The sequence below is a fragment of the Tachypleus tridentatus genome, chromosome 7 (genome assembly GCF_004210375.1).
Source record: "Tachypleus tridentatus isolate NWPU-2018 chromosome 7, ASM421037v1, whole genome shotgun sequence".
NCBI lineage: Eukaryota > Metazoa > Arthropoda > Merostomata > Xiphosura > Limulidae > Tachypleus > Tachypleus tridentatus.
In genome coordinates this window covers 129,808,367-129,827,840 of record NC_134831.1, presented here as the reverse complement: position 1 = coordinate 129,827,840, position 19,474 = coordinate 129,808,367, and the positions used below count along the sequence as shown (strand labels likewise).

Genomic DNA, 19,474 nt, shown 5'->3' with positions numbered 1-19,474 from the left:
TGTGGTGGGCAGAGTACAGATAGCCCATTGTGCAGCCTTGTGCTTAATTCAAAACAACAACATTTTCTCTATAAAACTGATCATTTTTATCGTATATCTTTCCCTATGAAACAAATGTAGATTCTGTCATCTTTTAGACCTTATGTGCGATGTTAACCTCATGTTCTTCTCTACAATGAATTTAAATGTCATTCTGAAAATTCTCTATTACGTTCTATTAATGTTAAATGTATATTTAAGACGTCTTTATTTTCTTCTACTGAAAGTAAGTAGCAGTGTCTTCGATAGGTGTAGTTCAGATTTTTCTTTTCTTATTTTACATATAGGTCGTGAAATGGTCGTATTTTTATGTGGTAAGTTTTGTTTGTTTTTTGAATTTCGCACAAAGCTACTCGAGGGCTATCTGTGCTAGCCGTCCCTAATTTAGCAGTGTAAGACTAGAGGGAAGGCAGCTAGTCATGACCACCCACCGCCAACTCTTGGACTACTCTTTTACCAACGAATATATATAGTGGGATTGTTGACTGTTAATTATAACGCCCCTACGGCTGAAAGGGATGAGCATGTTTGGCGCGACGGGGATGCGAACCCGTGACCCTCAGATTACGAGTCGCACACCTTAACGCGCTTGGCCATGCCGGGCCTATGTGGCAAGAAAAAATTGATTAACTACAAGATATCGAGTAACAGTATTAATTTTTCAACCTCTCGATATCGATAAAAAATACTAAACATTTGTGTGATTATATTCAGTCAACTGCTTTGTTAATGTTTCTTAACATAAAATAACAAAGACACTGTATTTAAAAACAAAACAAAAATATATTGGATGCGTACAATTTTCTTTTTGTTGTTTTTAATATGATCCTCAAAGATAGTGAATGTTAAAGAAAACTATTTGTCAATATCGGATGTTTTTCTTCCAAAATATTTTCTATCTCCAACATAATCACTTGGCACGTATTATAAAAATAAAGGAATTCACAGGCTAATACCTCCTTCAACAACTACCCCACAAACGATATGGTGAAGAAAAAAATAAACTGTACAGCTTGAACCAGTACTATTGAAACAAGTGTCTTAGGTGCCGCCATCTACCAAAGATATTGAACACTACGCCTAACATTTTTCTTGCTATTTCACGATTTTTAAACTTATGTCGCACGTATTTATGTGATACAATAACATTGATTTAAATAATATCAAATGAAAAGTTTATTTAAGATAACGCTTAAGACAACGTTAAAACTTTCCCATTCTTACATGTGTACTACTTAACTAACATAGGTGTTTTCCTAAGTTTGCAGTTGTCACAAATTGTTCAATTATATAATTAATTGTGAAGTTGAAAATTCACCTACAAAATTAATTTCAAGTGCATGAATATTAAACAAAAACATACTCAAAATTATAAAATTCCATTTCAGAGTTAATAAATAAATGTATCTACAAAGCATTCTACTTTTTATCATTTGTTTGTTTTTTGAATTTCGTGCAAAGCTACTCTACACGGGGGCTATCTGCACTAGCCGTCCCTAATTTAGCAGTGTATGACTAGAACATAGTCATCCCACCCACCGCCAACTCTTGGGCTACTCTTTTACCAACGTATAGTAGGATTGACCGTCACATTTATAACACCACTGCTGCTGAAAGGGCGAGCATGTTTGTGCGACCGGGATTGGAACCCGCGACCCTCGGATTACAAGTCGAACGCCTTAACACACTCGGCCAGACCGGGCCTTATCATTTGTTACTGGACCTGTATAAATGAGGTACAATAAGGCGTAATGTAATGTATTGAGAAAGATGAAGTTAAAATATAATTGTGCAGTTGAAAAAAACACCTTTAGGAAAATCTCTGAACTAATATAACACAATAACGTTAAACAATATAATCTTATTAAAGAATTTCACGTATGATGTAATAAATTTTATATTATAGTGGTTTATAATGCTTAATGATGACGAAGCGTAATCCGCCGAAAATACTGATAATTTTCTTTTCACAGATCTTTCTTTACTGACTCTACATAACAGGTTTCCGCTAACAAGAAAAATTAAACCACCTCGTTAGCACAACCCTATCGGTAAGGTTGGCATAAAAAAATCACATTCTGTTGATTAGGCTTAACCCAAAAAATTACCATTAGGAATTTCCGTTTATTTTTGAAAATGTTTTATTAAACTAGATGTAAGCACCAATTTTTTTAATTCGTTAGTTTCTTGGTTACTGTATCGAAACTACCAAATTATGTCAGACCAAAGACATAAAAATATGATGTAATATATGGACCCCACCGATAGTAAGAGCCCTTTCCGACCAAAATCGTCCCCCTCCAAAGGCACAGCGATACGTCTGCGGACTCGCCCATCTAAAAACAGGGATTTGATACCTGTGGTGGGCAGAGCACAGATAGCCCATTGGGTATCTTTGTGCTTAAGTCCAAACAATATATGTCAAACAACCGATTAAAATATTTATACATTCAGGCCATAAAGATTTGTTCAGATTGAAAGTTTGGATTTTCCAAGACAGGGAACATCCCTTGTACTTAATGGCACTGGAAAAACCTGCAGTATGTCATAGTTCAACAAGCCCGACATGGCTAGGTGGTTAAAAAATTCAACTCGCAATCTGAGAGTCCCGAGTTCGAATCCACATCACATCAAACATTCTCGCCCTTTCCGCTGTTGGGGCGTTATAAGACGACGATCAATCTCTCTATTCGTTGATAAAAGACTCACCTAAGAGTTGGCGGTGGGTGGTGATGACTAGCTGCTTTCCCTCTAGTCTTACACTGCTAAATTAGGGACGACTAGAGCAGATAGCCCCCGTGTAGCTATGCGCGAAATTCAAAAATAACCAATCGTAGCTCAACCATAACAACTAGTGCATCATATTGTAAATGGTGAGAATCCATGAACACGAAAGCCAGTAGTTAAAGCCAGGTATGGTGCACCATTCTTGTAGCAGGTGTAATGCCACAGTCGTATTGTTTGTTTCTGAATTTCGCCCAAAGCTACACGAGGGCTATCTGCGCTAGCAATCCCTAATTTAGCAGAGTAAGACCAGAGGGAAGGCAGCTAGTCGTCACCATCCACCGCCAACTCTTGGACTACTCTTTTCCTAACGAATAGAGGAATTGACCAACACATTATAATGCCATCACTGCTGAAAAGGCGAACATATTCGGTGTGAGGGGGATTCGAACCCACGACCCTCAGATTTCGAGTCGAGCGCCTTAACCACCTAGCCATTCCGCTGCCTCTGATAATCCCAAAATCCAACAACCAGATTACATCAGTGGCAGCTGTAAGTTTATATGAAGTGTTAAACCATTACACTTAATGCTTGTGGGTTAGTAATTAGCTGTAAAATCTGAAGCTAGCAAATCGACGTCGTTCTTATTTTAGTCAGTTGCATAGAACTGAATATTACGCTTAACCGTATATATTCCTAGTAGTTAGGTAACTGTGTATTATAACATACTTTTATTCAACAGCAAGATTCATCAACTGAAAAAAATGAAATATAAGTGAAAAGTTATATAGTTGAGATTGATGTTAACTATGTTTAAGAAAGCAAAATAACTCTCTTTATAGTCCAGTTTAGAAGTTTTTACTTAAACCCTGGAACAGTTTTATCATCGACCGTGGTGCACGCGCAGACATCTGATAAAAAAGAAAAAAACAAACTTGACACAGAAATGTATATTTCTCGAATTATGCGTATCTGTTTGTATTTTATATACATCTTCTGGACATTTTATCTATAATACGCTTACTTAAAATATTCTTAAATTATTTTTATCATAACACGTACATAAACCAATTAATTATAAATTGATAATTAGGTTCTTCTTATGCGCCATCTAGTGTTGAACCAAAGTATGCAAAAAAACACTTCTCGTTGCAAAAAACAAACAAATGAAACCCGAAAACTTTGTAAACTGAAAACAACTTTCAAAAATAAATCTAACCAGTAGATTAGTTTCGAAATTTACAAGTTCACAAAATTTCTCTTGAGGTAAATTTCGCTGAGATGGCCGAGGTTATAGCCCTAGTCTTCTTGGATAATAGCCAAGTTAGGGGAAAAGAACTGCGAAAAATAATTAAAGAAATGGGTTTAAACGTCTTTCATTTCGTTTAGTAATACAGTTGCAACAATATGTTTCAATTAAACATGTCGTTCTTTGTTGATTAACAAGTTTTTTGGCACTTTGTACAGTTTCTCAAAATAATAAAAGTAGAGTCACTCTTAAAACAATTCGTATCACCTATGATAAATAGTAGGCATTAGTGTCTCTCTCCACTCGCGCTACAAAGGTGCAAAACTAAGCTGCAAATGGATCTTTATGAGTTTCGTTTTCTGGTAAGTTGAAATTTTCATATAAGCCAATAAACAATACGAATACACTTTTTATTTATTACAAGTGAGTGTATCGTCACCAAGAGTCATGGCGAATATTTTGGCTTTTCGAGTGTGATTACTGTGTACCGAAAGGTCTACTGATTTCACATGAAATGTGCGATAATTTCAAATACATTACTAAGTTTACTAAAAGTCAATTGCTAAATATAATGTTAATAGACCAAGTGGTTTTCTCTCTCTAGTCATATTATGTTTACACAAATAAATTGTGATTCTGGCTTTTTATTACAACATATATTACTTTCGTCCGATACAGATGTTTTTCGTTGTTGCCGCCACAATAATAAGTGGCGTTAAATGTGGGCCTGTAAAAAACCAGAGCTCTCTGCCTCACAGTCTATCTCCTCCAGTACCGGTCAACTGCTCTGAGGATGCCACGTTTTGTGAAAATGTCAAGGATTACCCCGAGTGAGTACATATCTTCTTCAGCTCACTAACATGTATTTATGTGTGGTTTTGTGTGTGTGTGTGTGTGTGTGTGTTTGTAACTTTCGCACAAAGCTACTCTAGGACTATCTGTGCTAGCCGTCACTAATTTAGCAGTGTAAGACTAGAGGGAAGGCAGCTAGTCATTACCACCCACCGCCAACTCTTGGGCTACTCTTTTACCTACGAATAGTGGGATTGACCGTAACATTATAACACCCCCACGGCTGAAAGGGCGAGTATGTTTAGTGCTACCAGGATTCGAACCCGCGACCCTCGGATTACGCCTAAACCTACTTGGCCATGCCGGGTCCACAAATATTTATATCGTTGGTTCTTTCACACAGATGCCAAATACGGTGTACACTAAATTAATCAAGAAAAGTGTAATTATTAAACATTCTATATAGATCGTTTTCAAATCAAAACTACGAGGACAATTCATAACTTAATGTTATTTATTTATTTATCTTTATTATCGCTTTTACTTGCAGTAACTAGATTTTTTTAGGGGCATTAAAAAGAAAGCTGCTGGGTCAGGTGTGGCTTTCTATTTAGTATACAGGAACTGTGAATTTGAGAACTCCTGGTCCGCGTACCTTAGCAGTAAGAACAAATAAAAGAAGAAGAGAGTTAGAAAAAAGTGTTTCAGACCTTTAGATCGTTGGTGCACACTGTGGGTGACGGTTAAGCCTCACTGTTCAATCAGATAAGAGTAATCCAAGAATCGGATAACTAGTTGCCTTCTCTTTATACTCTAAAGTTTAGAGCAGTAGTTCCCAACCAGGGTACAAGATAACATTTCAGTTTTTTTGTTTATACTAAGGGTACCGTCCTATATATTCAAAAATTACGTTCGATTTTTATTTCTTATTTTTCTTGATACAGACGTAGCTTTTTACCTTGTTACGATAAACTATCGTTTCTACCGTCACCGGCGCAGACCGAAATCTTAATGTACAACTGTAAACAAACAACACACGAAACGACAACGTGATTTAAATACTCGGCACAACTAATTAGGTTACGTTTGTGAACGCCGTCTTAAAGTGCTTATTATTTATCTATGTTATGTATTCACGTGATTGTGACTCGAGAAACTTCAAGAAGTATACAGAATTAATCGATGACGTATATTCGAGAATGTTCTAGAAAGTTTTGCAGAGTATATAAACCCATGCGTGATGCTATGGTAGTCAGTGCATTGTTGATTCTGTGTTCGTGCAAAAAAACTTCATTATGTAAAAGAAAAGGAAATGGAATGATGATTGTGTGAAGTTTGGTTTCACTTGCATCGGAACAACTGAGGATCTGCGAAAACCCCAGTGCATGCTTTGTGACGCTGTCCTTTCAAACGCAAATTTGAAGCCATCTAAGCTGCAGGAACACTTCAAGGGCCCGCTTTGATTCTCGAGCAACCCTTCCAAAATTAGGATTTATATCTGTTGGCATACCACTGCTGATGGTTTTATACCACGTGGCATATAAAGTAACCAAATCAAAGAAACCCCGTACAATTGAAGAAGAGGTGATAAAACCGTGTACATTAGAAATGGCAACAATTGTTCTGGGAAAAGAAGCCTCAAACAAGCTTAAATTAGTGCTGTTATCAAATAACGTTATTCAAAACTGAATTGGTGATTTGAGTTCGGACATTTTGGACCAAGTTATCGCAGATATCAGGGCTATTCCCTTGAAAGTCTCTCTCCAATTGGACGAAACAACTGATGTTGCAAATTGCAGTCAACTCGTCGCACAAGTGAGATATGAGGTCCATGATGGTGCCATAATGGAAGATTTCCTGTTCTGTGAAGATTTGAAAACAACCACAAAAGTGAATGATGTTTTACAGTGTGTGAAGGACTTCTTTGCGAAACATGATCTAGATTTCCAAATTACTGGTTCTGTGTCTACCGACGGCGCCCCTGCTATGCTAGGAAATAAATCAGGAGTTTTTGCACTGATGAAAAAAAGAGATTTCGTACTTGCAAGGTACTCACTGTATTCTTCATCGACATGCTTTGGCATGAAAAACATTGCCTCCAAAGTTGGAAAAGGTCCTTGACACTTCTATGAAGACCATCAACTGGATTATGGGTCGCGCTCTGAATCATCGCCTCTTCAAGTCGCTTTGTGAAGATTTTGGAAGTGAGCATTCAGTTTTGCTTTTCCACACAGAAGTCCGCTGGCTGTAACGTGGGAGAGCTTTAACGCGCTTCTTTGAACTGCGAGAAGAAGTCAAAACTTTTTCTGAGGAACGTGACTCTGATCTGCCCGGAGAAATAGGATCACAAGTATTCAACTAAATGCTAGCCTATTTAAGTAATATTTTTACTCGAATGAATGACCTGAGTGTATCTCTACAAGGGAAAAATATAAACATATGGAAATGTTGCGAAAAGTTACATCTTTGGTGTCGACGAGTTAAAAGAGGGAATCTTCCAAATTTTCCATCACATAAAGAAATGGTAGATGAGGATGAGTCCATGTGTGTGTGAAGAAACTGTGGACCTTTTGGAAATACCATCAAAGTCAGTTTGGTGGAGAACTGGAAACTTCTGAAAAATGGATTATGAATCCATACTCCTTCAATTTGGATAATATGTCGGATGATGAAGAACTGAAGGAAGATCTTATTGAACTGCGCACAAATCGAGTTCTTGAAATGCAATTTGAAAGCAAAACTTTGGAACAATATTGATGTTTGGTAATGGACATGTTTCCAAGACTTTGTGATAAAGCACTAACTGTGCTCATCCCATTCACGACAACATACTTATGTGAGTTTGGATTTAGTGTTCTTTTTGTCAATCAAGACAAAATCTAGAAATCGTTTGGGTGCACAGGCAGACTTGCGGATTGCTATCAACAACAAAGTGCCACGCTTTGAAAAACTCGTAAGAAATAAACAGGAACAAAAGAGTCATTACATTTAAATTGGCTTGTGAACATTTGAACATTTCAACTTCAAAGAAATTTCATTTCATGCATGGATGAAAATTTATTTTTTGTAGGCCATGTAGGGTTTATGCAACTTTTAGTTTGTTGTAATATTTTTTTCTTTTCCAAATGTTCCGTTTTTGTTTATATATCATTAAAAACTAATTATAAAAAGTTGTTTTGGCCATCTTCAACTTTATTCTTAAATAAATAATTACTGTGAGGGGTGCGAGAACATATTAAAATTTTTTAGGGGTGCGGGCATAAAAAAGGTTGGGAACCACTGGTTTAGAGGATCAGTTTGAAATTAAGGACAGTAAAAAAGCTACATGAAACGACAGCTTTATGAGTCATGATCGTGATATTCCATTAGCTATAGGAGTTGCGACTCACATCAAATTCTACACGTGAACGTGTTATTATTATTACGTATATTGTGGTCTGTACGATTCGTTCTTTTTCTTACCATCCAGTCACTCTTCAGCTTCACTGGTGTAGCGTTATTGTTGCGCAAAATGTTATTGCTAGTTTTAGGTTTAATATTTCTTTCTTATAACCTAGAAAAGGTTCAGGTCCCAAATTGAGATAAATGTCACGTGTTTCTTTGTTTTGCTTTGTTTTAAGAGCCCCCAGTGGCACAGTGGCATGTCTGCGGACTCATACCGCTGGAAACCAGGTTTCAATATCCATGGTGAGCAGAGCACAGACAGCTCATTGTGTAGCTTTGTGTTTAATTCTTATGAAACAAACACAATCATTTTCTGTTAAAATAACATATAAAACTATATTTCAAAAAAAGGCACAACTTTCTGGAACCTTTATTTATAGACTTATTTTGTGTTTGACAGAAATAAACATAATTGATTTTTTTTTAAATTTTCTATACGTATCATCAACAGGGACCTCATTGCACGAGCTGTTGGGACGGAGTTTCGTGAATTCTTTCACAAATCTGGGCAAGCAGCAAACCCACCACATGAAAGGGATGCTCTAGTTTGTGGTGAAGAAAAGTTTATTGTCTACCCTAGAGCAGCCAAAGATGAGAAACACAATTGGCTGTACCTGGTAAACACCATCAACTATCGTCAACCGGTAGAAGTTAAGAAATGCAAGTAAGAAGAAAAGTTTTATTAACTTTTAAACATTTGTTGTTAATGTGACAAAAAAATCTTTACCTAAACGTTCCACCTTAACCCCCCCCCCCGAACAGGTAGGTCAATATTATTAAGCTTTAGGTTTATTATCATAGATCGAAACTTGTGGGTAAAGTACAGGTCGCGCTTTATGTAGCGTTGCGCTAAATAACGAAACAAAAAATGTTTTTCCCGTTTTCAGCCATTTTAAAACTAATATTTAAGCATAAAAAAAAAGGTACTACAACTGGTAATATCGCAGCGTCCCCCGCTGGTACAGCGGTAAGTCTACGGATTTACAACGCTAAAATCAGGGGTTCGAATCCCCTGGGTGGACTCACCAGAGATCCCGATGTGGCTTTGCTATAAGAAACACACACAATGTCGCAGCAGAGAAAACGGTACTAAAAGGTGTAACTATATCAGGAAAGCGGGCTGTCAGTACCTGTCTTTTATATAAAGTTTGAAACATTTGTTTGTTTTTTGTTTTTGAAATTCGCGTGAAGCCACACGAGGGCTATCTGCGCTAGCCGACCATAATTTAGCAGTGTAAGACTAGAGAGAAGGCAGCTAGTCATCACCACCCACCGACAACTCTTGGGCTACTTTTTTACCAACGAATAGTGAGATTGACCGTCACATTATAACGCCCCTACGGCTGAAAGGACAAGCATGTTTGGTGCACCGGGAGTTCGAACTCGCCATTGAAACGTTATATGGCAAAAAAAGGAAATCCTATATAAGTACCAACCCTCAGCTATTGAATAAAAAAAATAATGAACATCACCACAAAGCACAAGGTTTGAGGTAAAACGAAACGTGAATCAATACTCTTGTAGTATAACTAAGTTTCGAGATTATGTAAAGTGTTGTTGTATATATATATATAGTAATTACTAGATTGTTCATCAAAATAGTATCGTAAATATTTCCTCAATAGGTCATCAGAACTAATAAATAGTAGTAATCACCATTATCATTTTGGTGTGTACGTCATTACAACAATTTGAAACATCAGCATGCTAGCCATTCTGACGTCAGAATCAGAACAATCAACAGAACATTTGTCTGTTTCTCTCTTCCTCAGTTCTCTACTTTAGCGATTCTTTGTTTGGTTAAACTGAAGATCTTAATAGCTTTTAAAAACCTCGAAAACCTAAACTAGGTGCTTAAAAGGTCTTTTTAGATTATTATAACAGAGAATTTAAGCTATTATGGACAATATACTATGTGTTAGCTATTTCTTTCCCGGCCCATTCCTACATATTTAGCACTACGGTGTTAAAGAAGTACTTTCACATATAAAGTGATTTTGTAAACACCAACCCTTCTTAATTTATATCTTACCATAGACTTAACGTCTGACTGATTTGGGCTTTCTAGTTCTTTCACAGCTATGTTAATAGGTAAAATAACTCTCCCAGTCCTGTGTTTATTTCATCTACTCTTACAAACACGTGGGTTTTCATATAAGTATTTTACCTTTAGATTTACGGCTCGAGTACAGTTGTCTTTGGATTCGTGGATGCATTGTTGTTAATTGGCATAAAACACAAAACTACGCAAAGAGCTATCTGTGCTTTGCCCACCACGGGTATAGAAAACAGGTTTCTAGTGGTATAAGTCTGTAGACATATCACTGTACCACTGGGGTGAGGCAGATGGGTTGTCAAAGTAACAATTAAATCTCACTATTCAATTAAAAATGTGGTGGGTCCTGTTGACTAGTCACTTTCCCTCTATTCTATCAGTTCGAAATTAGAAACGGCGAGCTCAGTTAGCCATCTTATAGTTTTGCGTGAATGTCCAAAACAAACAAACAGTTACTTGTATCTCTATTATCCGTCGTATAAACAAGAAATTTTTCTGTGAATAATTGCTTGAAATATTTTGTAGATTATTCAGTTATCAGATTGCAAGAAGTATCACGTGCAGTATTTATATGTCCGCTTGTTTCAAACATTTATGAATTTTTGAAAAATAATAATTATGAAATTATTCAATTCATTTCGTACCTACTTCTCTGAACGTTTATTTAATTTATATCAAACTTTTTAAGGCTAATACAAATGCTATATAGTGTGTCATATGTTTCCCTGATAAAGCTCTAGAGTTTTTTCCCACTATAGTAAAACGATAAGGAAAGTGTACAGTTTCGTTAGTTATAATTAATACAATTTATCTTCTCTTAGGGAAGGAAATCTATTATATTGTAAATCACAACAGAGTTTGCCTCTAGAATACACCATCGAGTGTGTGAATAAAACCATAAAGCAGAAAATGGTTGCCATTAGAAACGGACAACCTTCAACCGATTCCTTCATTTTTCCAAATGGCTGTGAGTGCCACATCTCGGAAATCCAACACAGCGAACAAGACTTACCCAAACAAGCCAGCCAGTGACTGATGCCAAGCAATGAAATTTCACTCTGGTACTAATTTAGCAGAGATAATTTCCCTGATATCTTTTATTTCCGTCTGATACTGATGATGGTTTTGTTACGTGAAACATTATATATCCATAACAGAAATCATATTTATCAATGTTATATTTTTTTCTGTTTTTCTTTTTAGAGGTGTTATACGTATATCTATATTTGTATTATGATATTGCTTGCTTTAAATGCATAATAAAATAATAGAATAAAAATTAAAATAATGTTTTATGATGTTAAAATAATTCGTTATCGATAAAAAAGGAAAATAAGAACCCTCTCATTTGTTAAAATTAACTAAAATGTAAATTATTTGGTCTTTAAACATATTGTTTTACAATGGAATATCTTCTTTCGTATCTAGTGAAGTCTTCACAAATGGAAATAACTAAGCCTAAATTTGAAAAGAAAAATGGACTTACATAATTTGAACACGAACGCGTTATTAAACTTTATATACTTGAAACATTGTACTTAAATATTCGAAATTTAATTAGCTGCAAGAAAAAACAAAATGATTGTAAAAATCACGACATCAACACTAGAAAACAACATCAGGGTTCAAAATTCAGCATCAACTATGTTGTTGTTGACAGACTCGATAAATTGAAGAACTGTTACATACCAGATTCAAGATGAGTACAACAAACCTACATTTCAGCTTCATATGTTTTATTTACAGTTTTTCGTATTCTTAAAATGCGAAATGCGAAAATTGTTACATACCAGATTCAAGATGAGTACAACAAACCTACATTTCAGCTTCATATGTTTTATTTACAGTTTTTCGTATTCTTAAAATGCGAAAGTAAATCCTTTCCATAAATTCTCTCAACTTCACATTTAAACTTTTACTAATGGGTAGGTGTGGGTGGGTGAGGGGGTGGCCCGACATGGCCAAGCTCGTTAAGGCGTTCGACTCGTAATCCGAGGGTCGTGGGATCGAATCCCGGTCGCAGCAAACATGCTCGCCCTTTTAGCCGTGGGGTCGTTATAATGTGACGGTCAATCCCATTATTCGTTGGTAAAAGAGTTGGCGGTGGGTTGTAATGACTAGCTGCCTTCTCTCGAGTCTTACTTTGCTAAATTAGGGACGGCTAGAGCAGATAGTCCTCGAGTAGCTTTGCGCGAAATTCAAAATAAACAAACTAATTTTTTTTTTCTTAGGTGAAAATTTCACAAGATAAATATTTTAATACATTTTATAGCTGATCTCCGGTTGGAAATATGGAACGAGGTATGACTTTATTATTGTCGAAATCATTTCTGGCAAAATGGATTTAATTTATAATATTAAAATTATTGTTAAATTACTTTATATTTCTACGTTTCCTTACTATACGACATCTCTTTCGTCTCTTATTTGTCGTATATAAATGCGAAACGGAATCGTTCTTTGGTCACTCGAATTTGATTTCCAGTTGCAAAGCACATGTTTTATAGAAAGACATTAAGTTGTTATTGTCAAATAAAAATGTTTTTTATTAATTTGTCTTATAAATGACATGGAACTCACAACTGAAATGTCTGTTTGTAGTTGAACACAAATCTGTTCAGTGAGTTATCTTCGTTGGAACCACCTAGATTAGAATATCGAAACTCGATTTTTAACGTTATAATTAATCAGGCATACTACTATACCAGTGAAGAATACCTGAACTATATAAAACTGTAACTTTACTTTCTGGTCACCACAATAATATGGAGGATATAATAAAGCTATTGTATATAATATACAGAATATGATGAATCTATCGTATATAATATAAATATTTACAGTTGAACTACAACAATATACAAGATATAATGAACCTATTATATGTAATATACAGGATATGATGAACCTATCGCATATAATATAAATATTTACAGCTGTACTGCAATAATATACAGGATATAATATACCTATCGTACGTAATATACAGGATATAATGAACCTATCGTACATAATATACAAAACATGATGAATCTATCGTATATAAGATACAGGATATAATGAACCTATTGTATGTAATATACAGGATATAATGAACCTATCGTATATAATATAAATATTTACAGCTGTACTGCAATAATATACAGGATATAATATACCTATCGTACGTAATATACAGGATATAATGAACCTATCGTATATAATATAAATGTTTACAGCTGTACCACAATAATATACAGGATATAATGTACCTATCGTACGTAATATACAGGATATAATGAACCTATCGTACATAATATACAGGATATAATGAACCTATCGTACATAATATACAAGACATGATGAATCTATCGTATATAAGATACAGGATATAATGAACCTATTGTATGTAATATACAAGATATAATGAACCTATCGTATATAACATGAATGTTTACAGCTGTACTACAATAATATACAGGATATAATGAACCTATCGTATATAACATGAATGTTTACAGCTGTACTACAATAATATACAGGATATAATGAACCTATTGTATGTAATATACAGGATATAATGAACCTATCGTATATAACATGAATGTTTACAGTTGTACTACAATAATATACAGGATATAATGAACCTATTGTATGTAATATAAATGTTTACAGTTGAACTACAATAATATATAGGATATGATGAACCTATCGTATATAATATAAACATATACACTTGCACTACAATAAACTACAAAAATATACAGGATGTAATGAGCCTACATGTATAATATAAAAATTTACATTTACACTATAATGATATAACAGGATATAATGAACCTATCATAAGTACTATAAAACAATTATAGTTGCACTAAAATAATATAAGAGGATATAATAAACCTGTCACATATAATATAACAATTTACAGTTGAACTACTTGATGGTTGAGCACGTTATATTAAAACGTTTTTAGTATGCAAATCAACAAGTCACGTGAACATCGTAGTTGATATAAAGTCGCGGCAGCACATACTGTATCAGAACTAAATTTTCGTATTATTTGATGTTCGTTGATGTTTTAATGGTACCAAAAACTTAGTGTAGCTTGTGATAAGGGTATGTAAAAAAAGAACTTCCAGAATAAATGTATTCATACACTCAGTCCTTAAAGATATGTTCAAATCAGGGATTTAAGATTATGTGGATGGAGATATCCTTGGAAGACAAAGGAATATAGGTCAAACTGGGGCATAGTGACATCAAAAAGATACCCCAATAAATCCTACACTGACCGTGAAAAGCAAACATGTAACATGTGAGAATCCACGAATGCAAAGGCCAGTGGTAAAAGTCTTGCGCTTGTCTCAAATAACAGTACACAAAATAATCAAAAATGATTCCCAAATGAAAAATAGGCCCATAGGATTGGTGTATATGGCAGGTTTGTTATATGGATCATCAAGCCAATGTTTTAATCATTCTTTCGTTAATACCTCAAACAGTTTGAAAGCGATTATGGTATTGATGTTATACCATAGATTCTGCATCTGGCAACTTAACCAGTATGTCTTTACAGATTTCTGTGTGATTGGATTGTTGTAATTGGGGCTGGCAACCCCGTCGTACTCGTGCACTGCATGAATTATGTGAAACTATCAGGGAAAAGTCATGTGCTTTGGACATTAAAACGGTACTAAAAAGCACTTTGAAAATAAAAGTAAAACGTATTACGTTGCAGAGCTATTGTAAAGAATTGCGATCGTCAGACAGGACAGGACTGGACATGGTGATAATGGACTGTAAGAACTAGTGACGTTCCAAAATTATTTCAATACAGAGCACTAAACCCTTTGTTTATGCTATGCAGGATAAAATGAACCTTCCATATTGAACTACAAAACTTACAGCTGCACTATAAGATATTTAGTGTAATACGTTTTTAACGTATAAATACAATCTTATAGTTACACAAAATGAAACTTACAGGCATGGAGTGACATTAAAACAGTATTTTTGCATCTATAAGCAAATATAATGAACGTGATAATCATCCAATATATAAACCTAAGGCTAAACTCCATGAGATGCTGAATATAATAAACTTGCAATATATTAAATATAAACTTACAATTTCACTGTGTGGTATACAAGATATGACGAAATATGATATATAAAATACAACGCTGTAATTGTACCCTATGGTATTCAGGAGATGATGAAATATCATATATTAATTATAAAACTACAGTTGTATTGTATGGTACACAGAATATGATGAGCATTTCTCATATAAAATATAGACTTACAGCTACATTTAATAGTATGAAGGATATTATGGAATATTTCATACCTATATAAACATTAACTTTGCATTTGTATGTCGAGAACTTTCTCGCAAATTTCTAAAACTTTACGGGTCTTATGTTGTTAGAAAGGCCTGAAGAGTCCGGATTGTTGAATATTGGTTTTCCATTCAGAATCAGTTTACGTATATTTTGGTTAGTCAGTTTTTTTTTTTTTTTAATGCAACGAGTATGCCATACAAAGACAAATTGTTGTTGCCATCACGTGACGACTGGTTGCGGTTTCAGTTTTAATTTGTTTTTTTTTTATTACAAGGTATATCCCACAAACACCACTTAACCCGCTTGTAGTTATCTCAAAAATAAACATTACACCAAATAAAATTCCCGCGGGCTTTTTCGACTTATTTAGGTAAAAAAACGCATGCGCAGTTCGTTCAAAACCATACGTTTATTACTTTTTAAACACGCATTCAGACGTTTCCCCATTTTCAGATACGTTTTCTTTCATATCAGCTTTAGTTTGTCTTTACTTTGCAATAACTTAGCTGCGATTCGTTTCGTTGTCTGCTACAAACAGCTTTAAGCTACCTTAATTTTAGGTTTTTGTTTCTTTTTTCAACTGGTTAAACCATGTCATGCACTAAACACTAGTAAGTTTTTATAATCTATACACTCTTATAAACATCATTACTATTGTCAGGCCATCCCATAAGTTATGTCCGAAAATTTAATACAAAAGTACATCATTATTTCTATCTTTTTAGAAGGCTTTAATGGCTAAAATATGTAGTAGAATGCGTATAAAAATGTTCAGACAAATGAAAGAAACCAATGTAACTCCACTTTTTTCAGATCATTAATCAAATAAACCCTTTATGAAGATGGATACGTCTGAGGAGCACATTAAGCATATAATGTTTTATGATTTTAATAAAGGCAACAGTGCAGCAGAAACTACACAAAACATTCAAGATGTTTATGGTGTGGAGTCTCTCAGTAAAAGAAAATGTAAAAGGTGAGTTTAGAAGTTCAGATGAGGTGACCACAGCTTAAGTGATGAGTCACGTTCAGTTGTCTTGTTGAGTTTAATGATGACTTGCTGTTGGTTGCACTTGATGAAGATTGTGCTGTAGCAGTTGAACTAGCACAGAAGCTTACTTCAACCCATTCAATAGTTCACCATCATGTACAACAGCTTGGAAAGGTGTCAAAACTTGGAAATTGGTCCCCCATGATTTGACAGAAGCCAACCTTAGAGCCAGAATGGACATTTGCACTTCTCTGCAATCTCGTGAACGTAACTCACCTTTTTTAGACAGGTTAGTGACTGGAGATGAAAAATAGATACTTTATAAAAATGTTAAGTGCTGCAGACAATGGTTCAGGTAAACTGGCTAAAGCACAGCCCGAAATGAATCTCCATCCTAAGAAAGTCTTGTTAAGCATTTGGTGGAATATTGTTAGTGTGATCCACATTAAGTTGCTGCCACTCAATGTAACGATCACATCAGACTTATACTGTCAACAGTTAGAGTGCTTGAATGTTACACTGAAAGAAAAGAGGCTTACTTTGATCAAGTGGCATTCAGAAGCTTGTGAATCGTTAGCAGGAAGTAATTACAATTAACGGAACATACATTATTGATTGGATAGCATTAAAAGCATTTGAAATCATTTCTTTTTCTCTGAACCTAAAATCGGACATTACTTACAGGATGACCTGATACTTTACGTGTGGTTTTATCAAATAAAGTTACGTTTACGTGAGATTGTGTGACCGCATAAAACGTTTTTTGAAAAAAATAAACCACGATCTAATGGTACTCAAAATATCTGCAAGATGGCGTTGTTTAAATGGTGTAAAAAAAAAAAAAAAAAAGAAAAGGCATGAAAACTACCGTAAATATTTTGCAGGTCACGTCTAGTATAAACTATGTATTACCATGTGCTTTACATAGTATGGAAAATGTAAAAGAAGATTTTGTATATAAACTACAAACTTACAACCACACTACATAGTATACGGGATATAACGAATTTGTCCTGTATAAAACACATTTAATGCGGCACTGTGTAATAGACGGGATATAATGAGCCGGTCCTATATAAAACTTAATGCGGCACTGTGTAATAGACGGGATATAATGAGCCTGTCCTGTATAAGATATAAACTTACACCTGCACTGTGTAATAGACGGGATATAATGAGCCGGTCCTGTATAAGATATAAACTTACACCTGCACTGTGTATCAAGCAGGGTAACTAAAATTATGAAACTACATCTATATAAACTATATAAAGAGAAAAGAAACTGAGTTTCACTAATGAAAAAGCTATTTATTCCCGTAAAGTTGAAGATAAAGCTGTTTATCTTTTGTCGTGTGCAGCAAGATATTCATATCCTTAAGTTATAGTTAATTATAACTTGATAACTTAAGTCAAAATTAATTTCTGTTAAGTTCTGGATGTACTTAATATTCGTTGAATAGCACGGATTTAGAGAGTTACTTCAAAGTTATGTTTTATATTACAGCTCTTCGTACTCTGTAAGTCTTGTGATATACTGTAACTAGCAAGTTTCAAATAACGGTATAGAGGGCACTAGTCGTATGTATAAAGAGAATAAGGCTCGTGAGATTTGTTAGTTTGTATATCACTCAATTATGCACGTGAATGTTTTTTTGTTTTACTTGTCCAATAAGTTATAATGCTGTCATTATTTGTGTAAGTTTAAGATTTTTGTAAAAAAAAAATATTACACGTCAACATTCTACGTGTACTGTATACCAAATGACTTGACCTTAAATGATTGCATCAGAGGGAAAGTTTTGTATAGAATTCCACTCTTGTACTTCGTGTCCATATTTTTGACAACAATTTCAACACTGGGAGATACCCCATGGTTGGTAAAAATCCCTAATGTGAGAACAGTAAACAGTTTTGTTGAAACTCAGTTTTAAAGTTTTCGTTATTTAGACCCTCTCTACAGGAGAAATGCTAGCAATAAACAACATTTTCATAACCTGGTCTTGTATTTAAAAGGATTAAACAAACTCCGTGATTATTAGAAAAAAATGTGTTATTTGCACTTAGTTACAATAGCAGATTTCAAACTTTCTATAAGTTTGTTTATGAAATTCGCGCAAAGCTACACGAGGGCTATCTGTGCTAGCCGTCCGTAATTTAGCAGTGTAAAACTAGAGGGAAGGCAGCTAGTCATCATCACCCACCGCCAATTCTTGGGCTACTCTTTTACCAACAAATAGTGGGATTGACCGTAACATTAGAACGCCCCACGACTGAAAGGGCGAGCATGTTTGGCGCGATGGAGATGCGAACCCGCGACCCTCAGATTACGAGTCACACGCCTTAACACGTTTGTCCATGCCGGGCCCCTTTCTATAAAAACTAATCCTTTCAGTTTGATTACAAATACATTAACAGTTTGGAGTTGATTATTATTAATTATGATAGTTTGTGTACAGGATAAACAGGTGGCATGTTGCAAAATCTTTGGAAGTGACTACAGAATTAAGACAGTTTTTATTTGGAACCTATAATATCAGTTGCATATTTAAGTTACTATGTGCGTGAATGATAATATTAGTGCGTCGTATGTAAAATATAAACTTACACCTCTAGTGGCATAGCGGTATGTCTGCGGACTCACGCTTTTAGCAAATGGGTTTCGATACCCGTGGTGGGCAGAGAAAAGATAGTCCGTTGTGTAGCTTTGTGTTTAAATTCAAACAAACTAATTTGTGTTAATTTGCTGTCCTAATATAAGCCTATAATTATAATACATTGTATAATATGTAAGATATAATAAACCTATCATATATAAAACAATCTTAGAGTTGACTATATGGAATGCAGAATT

At 34.8% G+C, this 19,474-nt stretch overlaps 1 protein-coding gene across 1 annotated transcript; it reads left to right on the top strand.

Annotated features, from left to right (window-relative positions):
* Positions 1-4,216: 4,216 nt before the first annotated feature.
* Positions 4,217-11,584, top strand: LOC143256596 (protein spaetzle 5-like). Its single transcript, XM_076513997.1, has 4 exons — positions 4,217-4,375; positions 4,692-4,843; positions 8,701-8,913; positions 11,127-11,584. Exons 1-4 carry the CDS (start codon positions 4,349-4,351, stop codon positions 11,335-11,337), a joined length of 603 nt encoding a protein of 200 aa, XP_076370112.1. The 5' UTR covers positions 4,217-4,348; the 3' UTR covers positions 11,338-11,584.
* Positions 11,585-19,474: the final 7,890 nt, after the last annotated feature.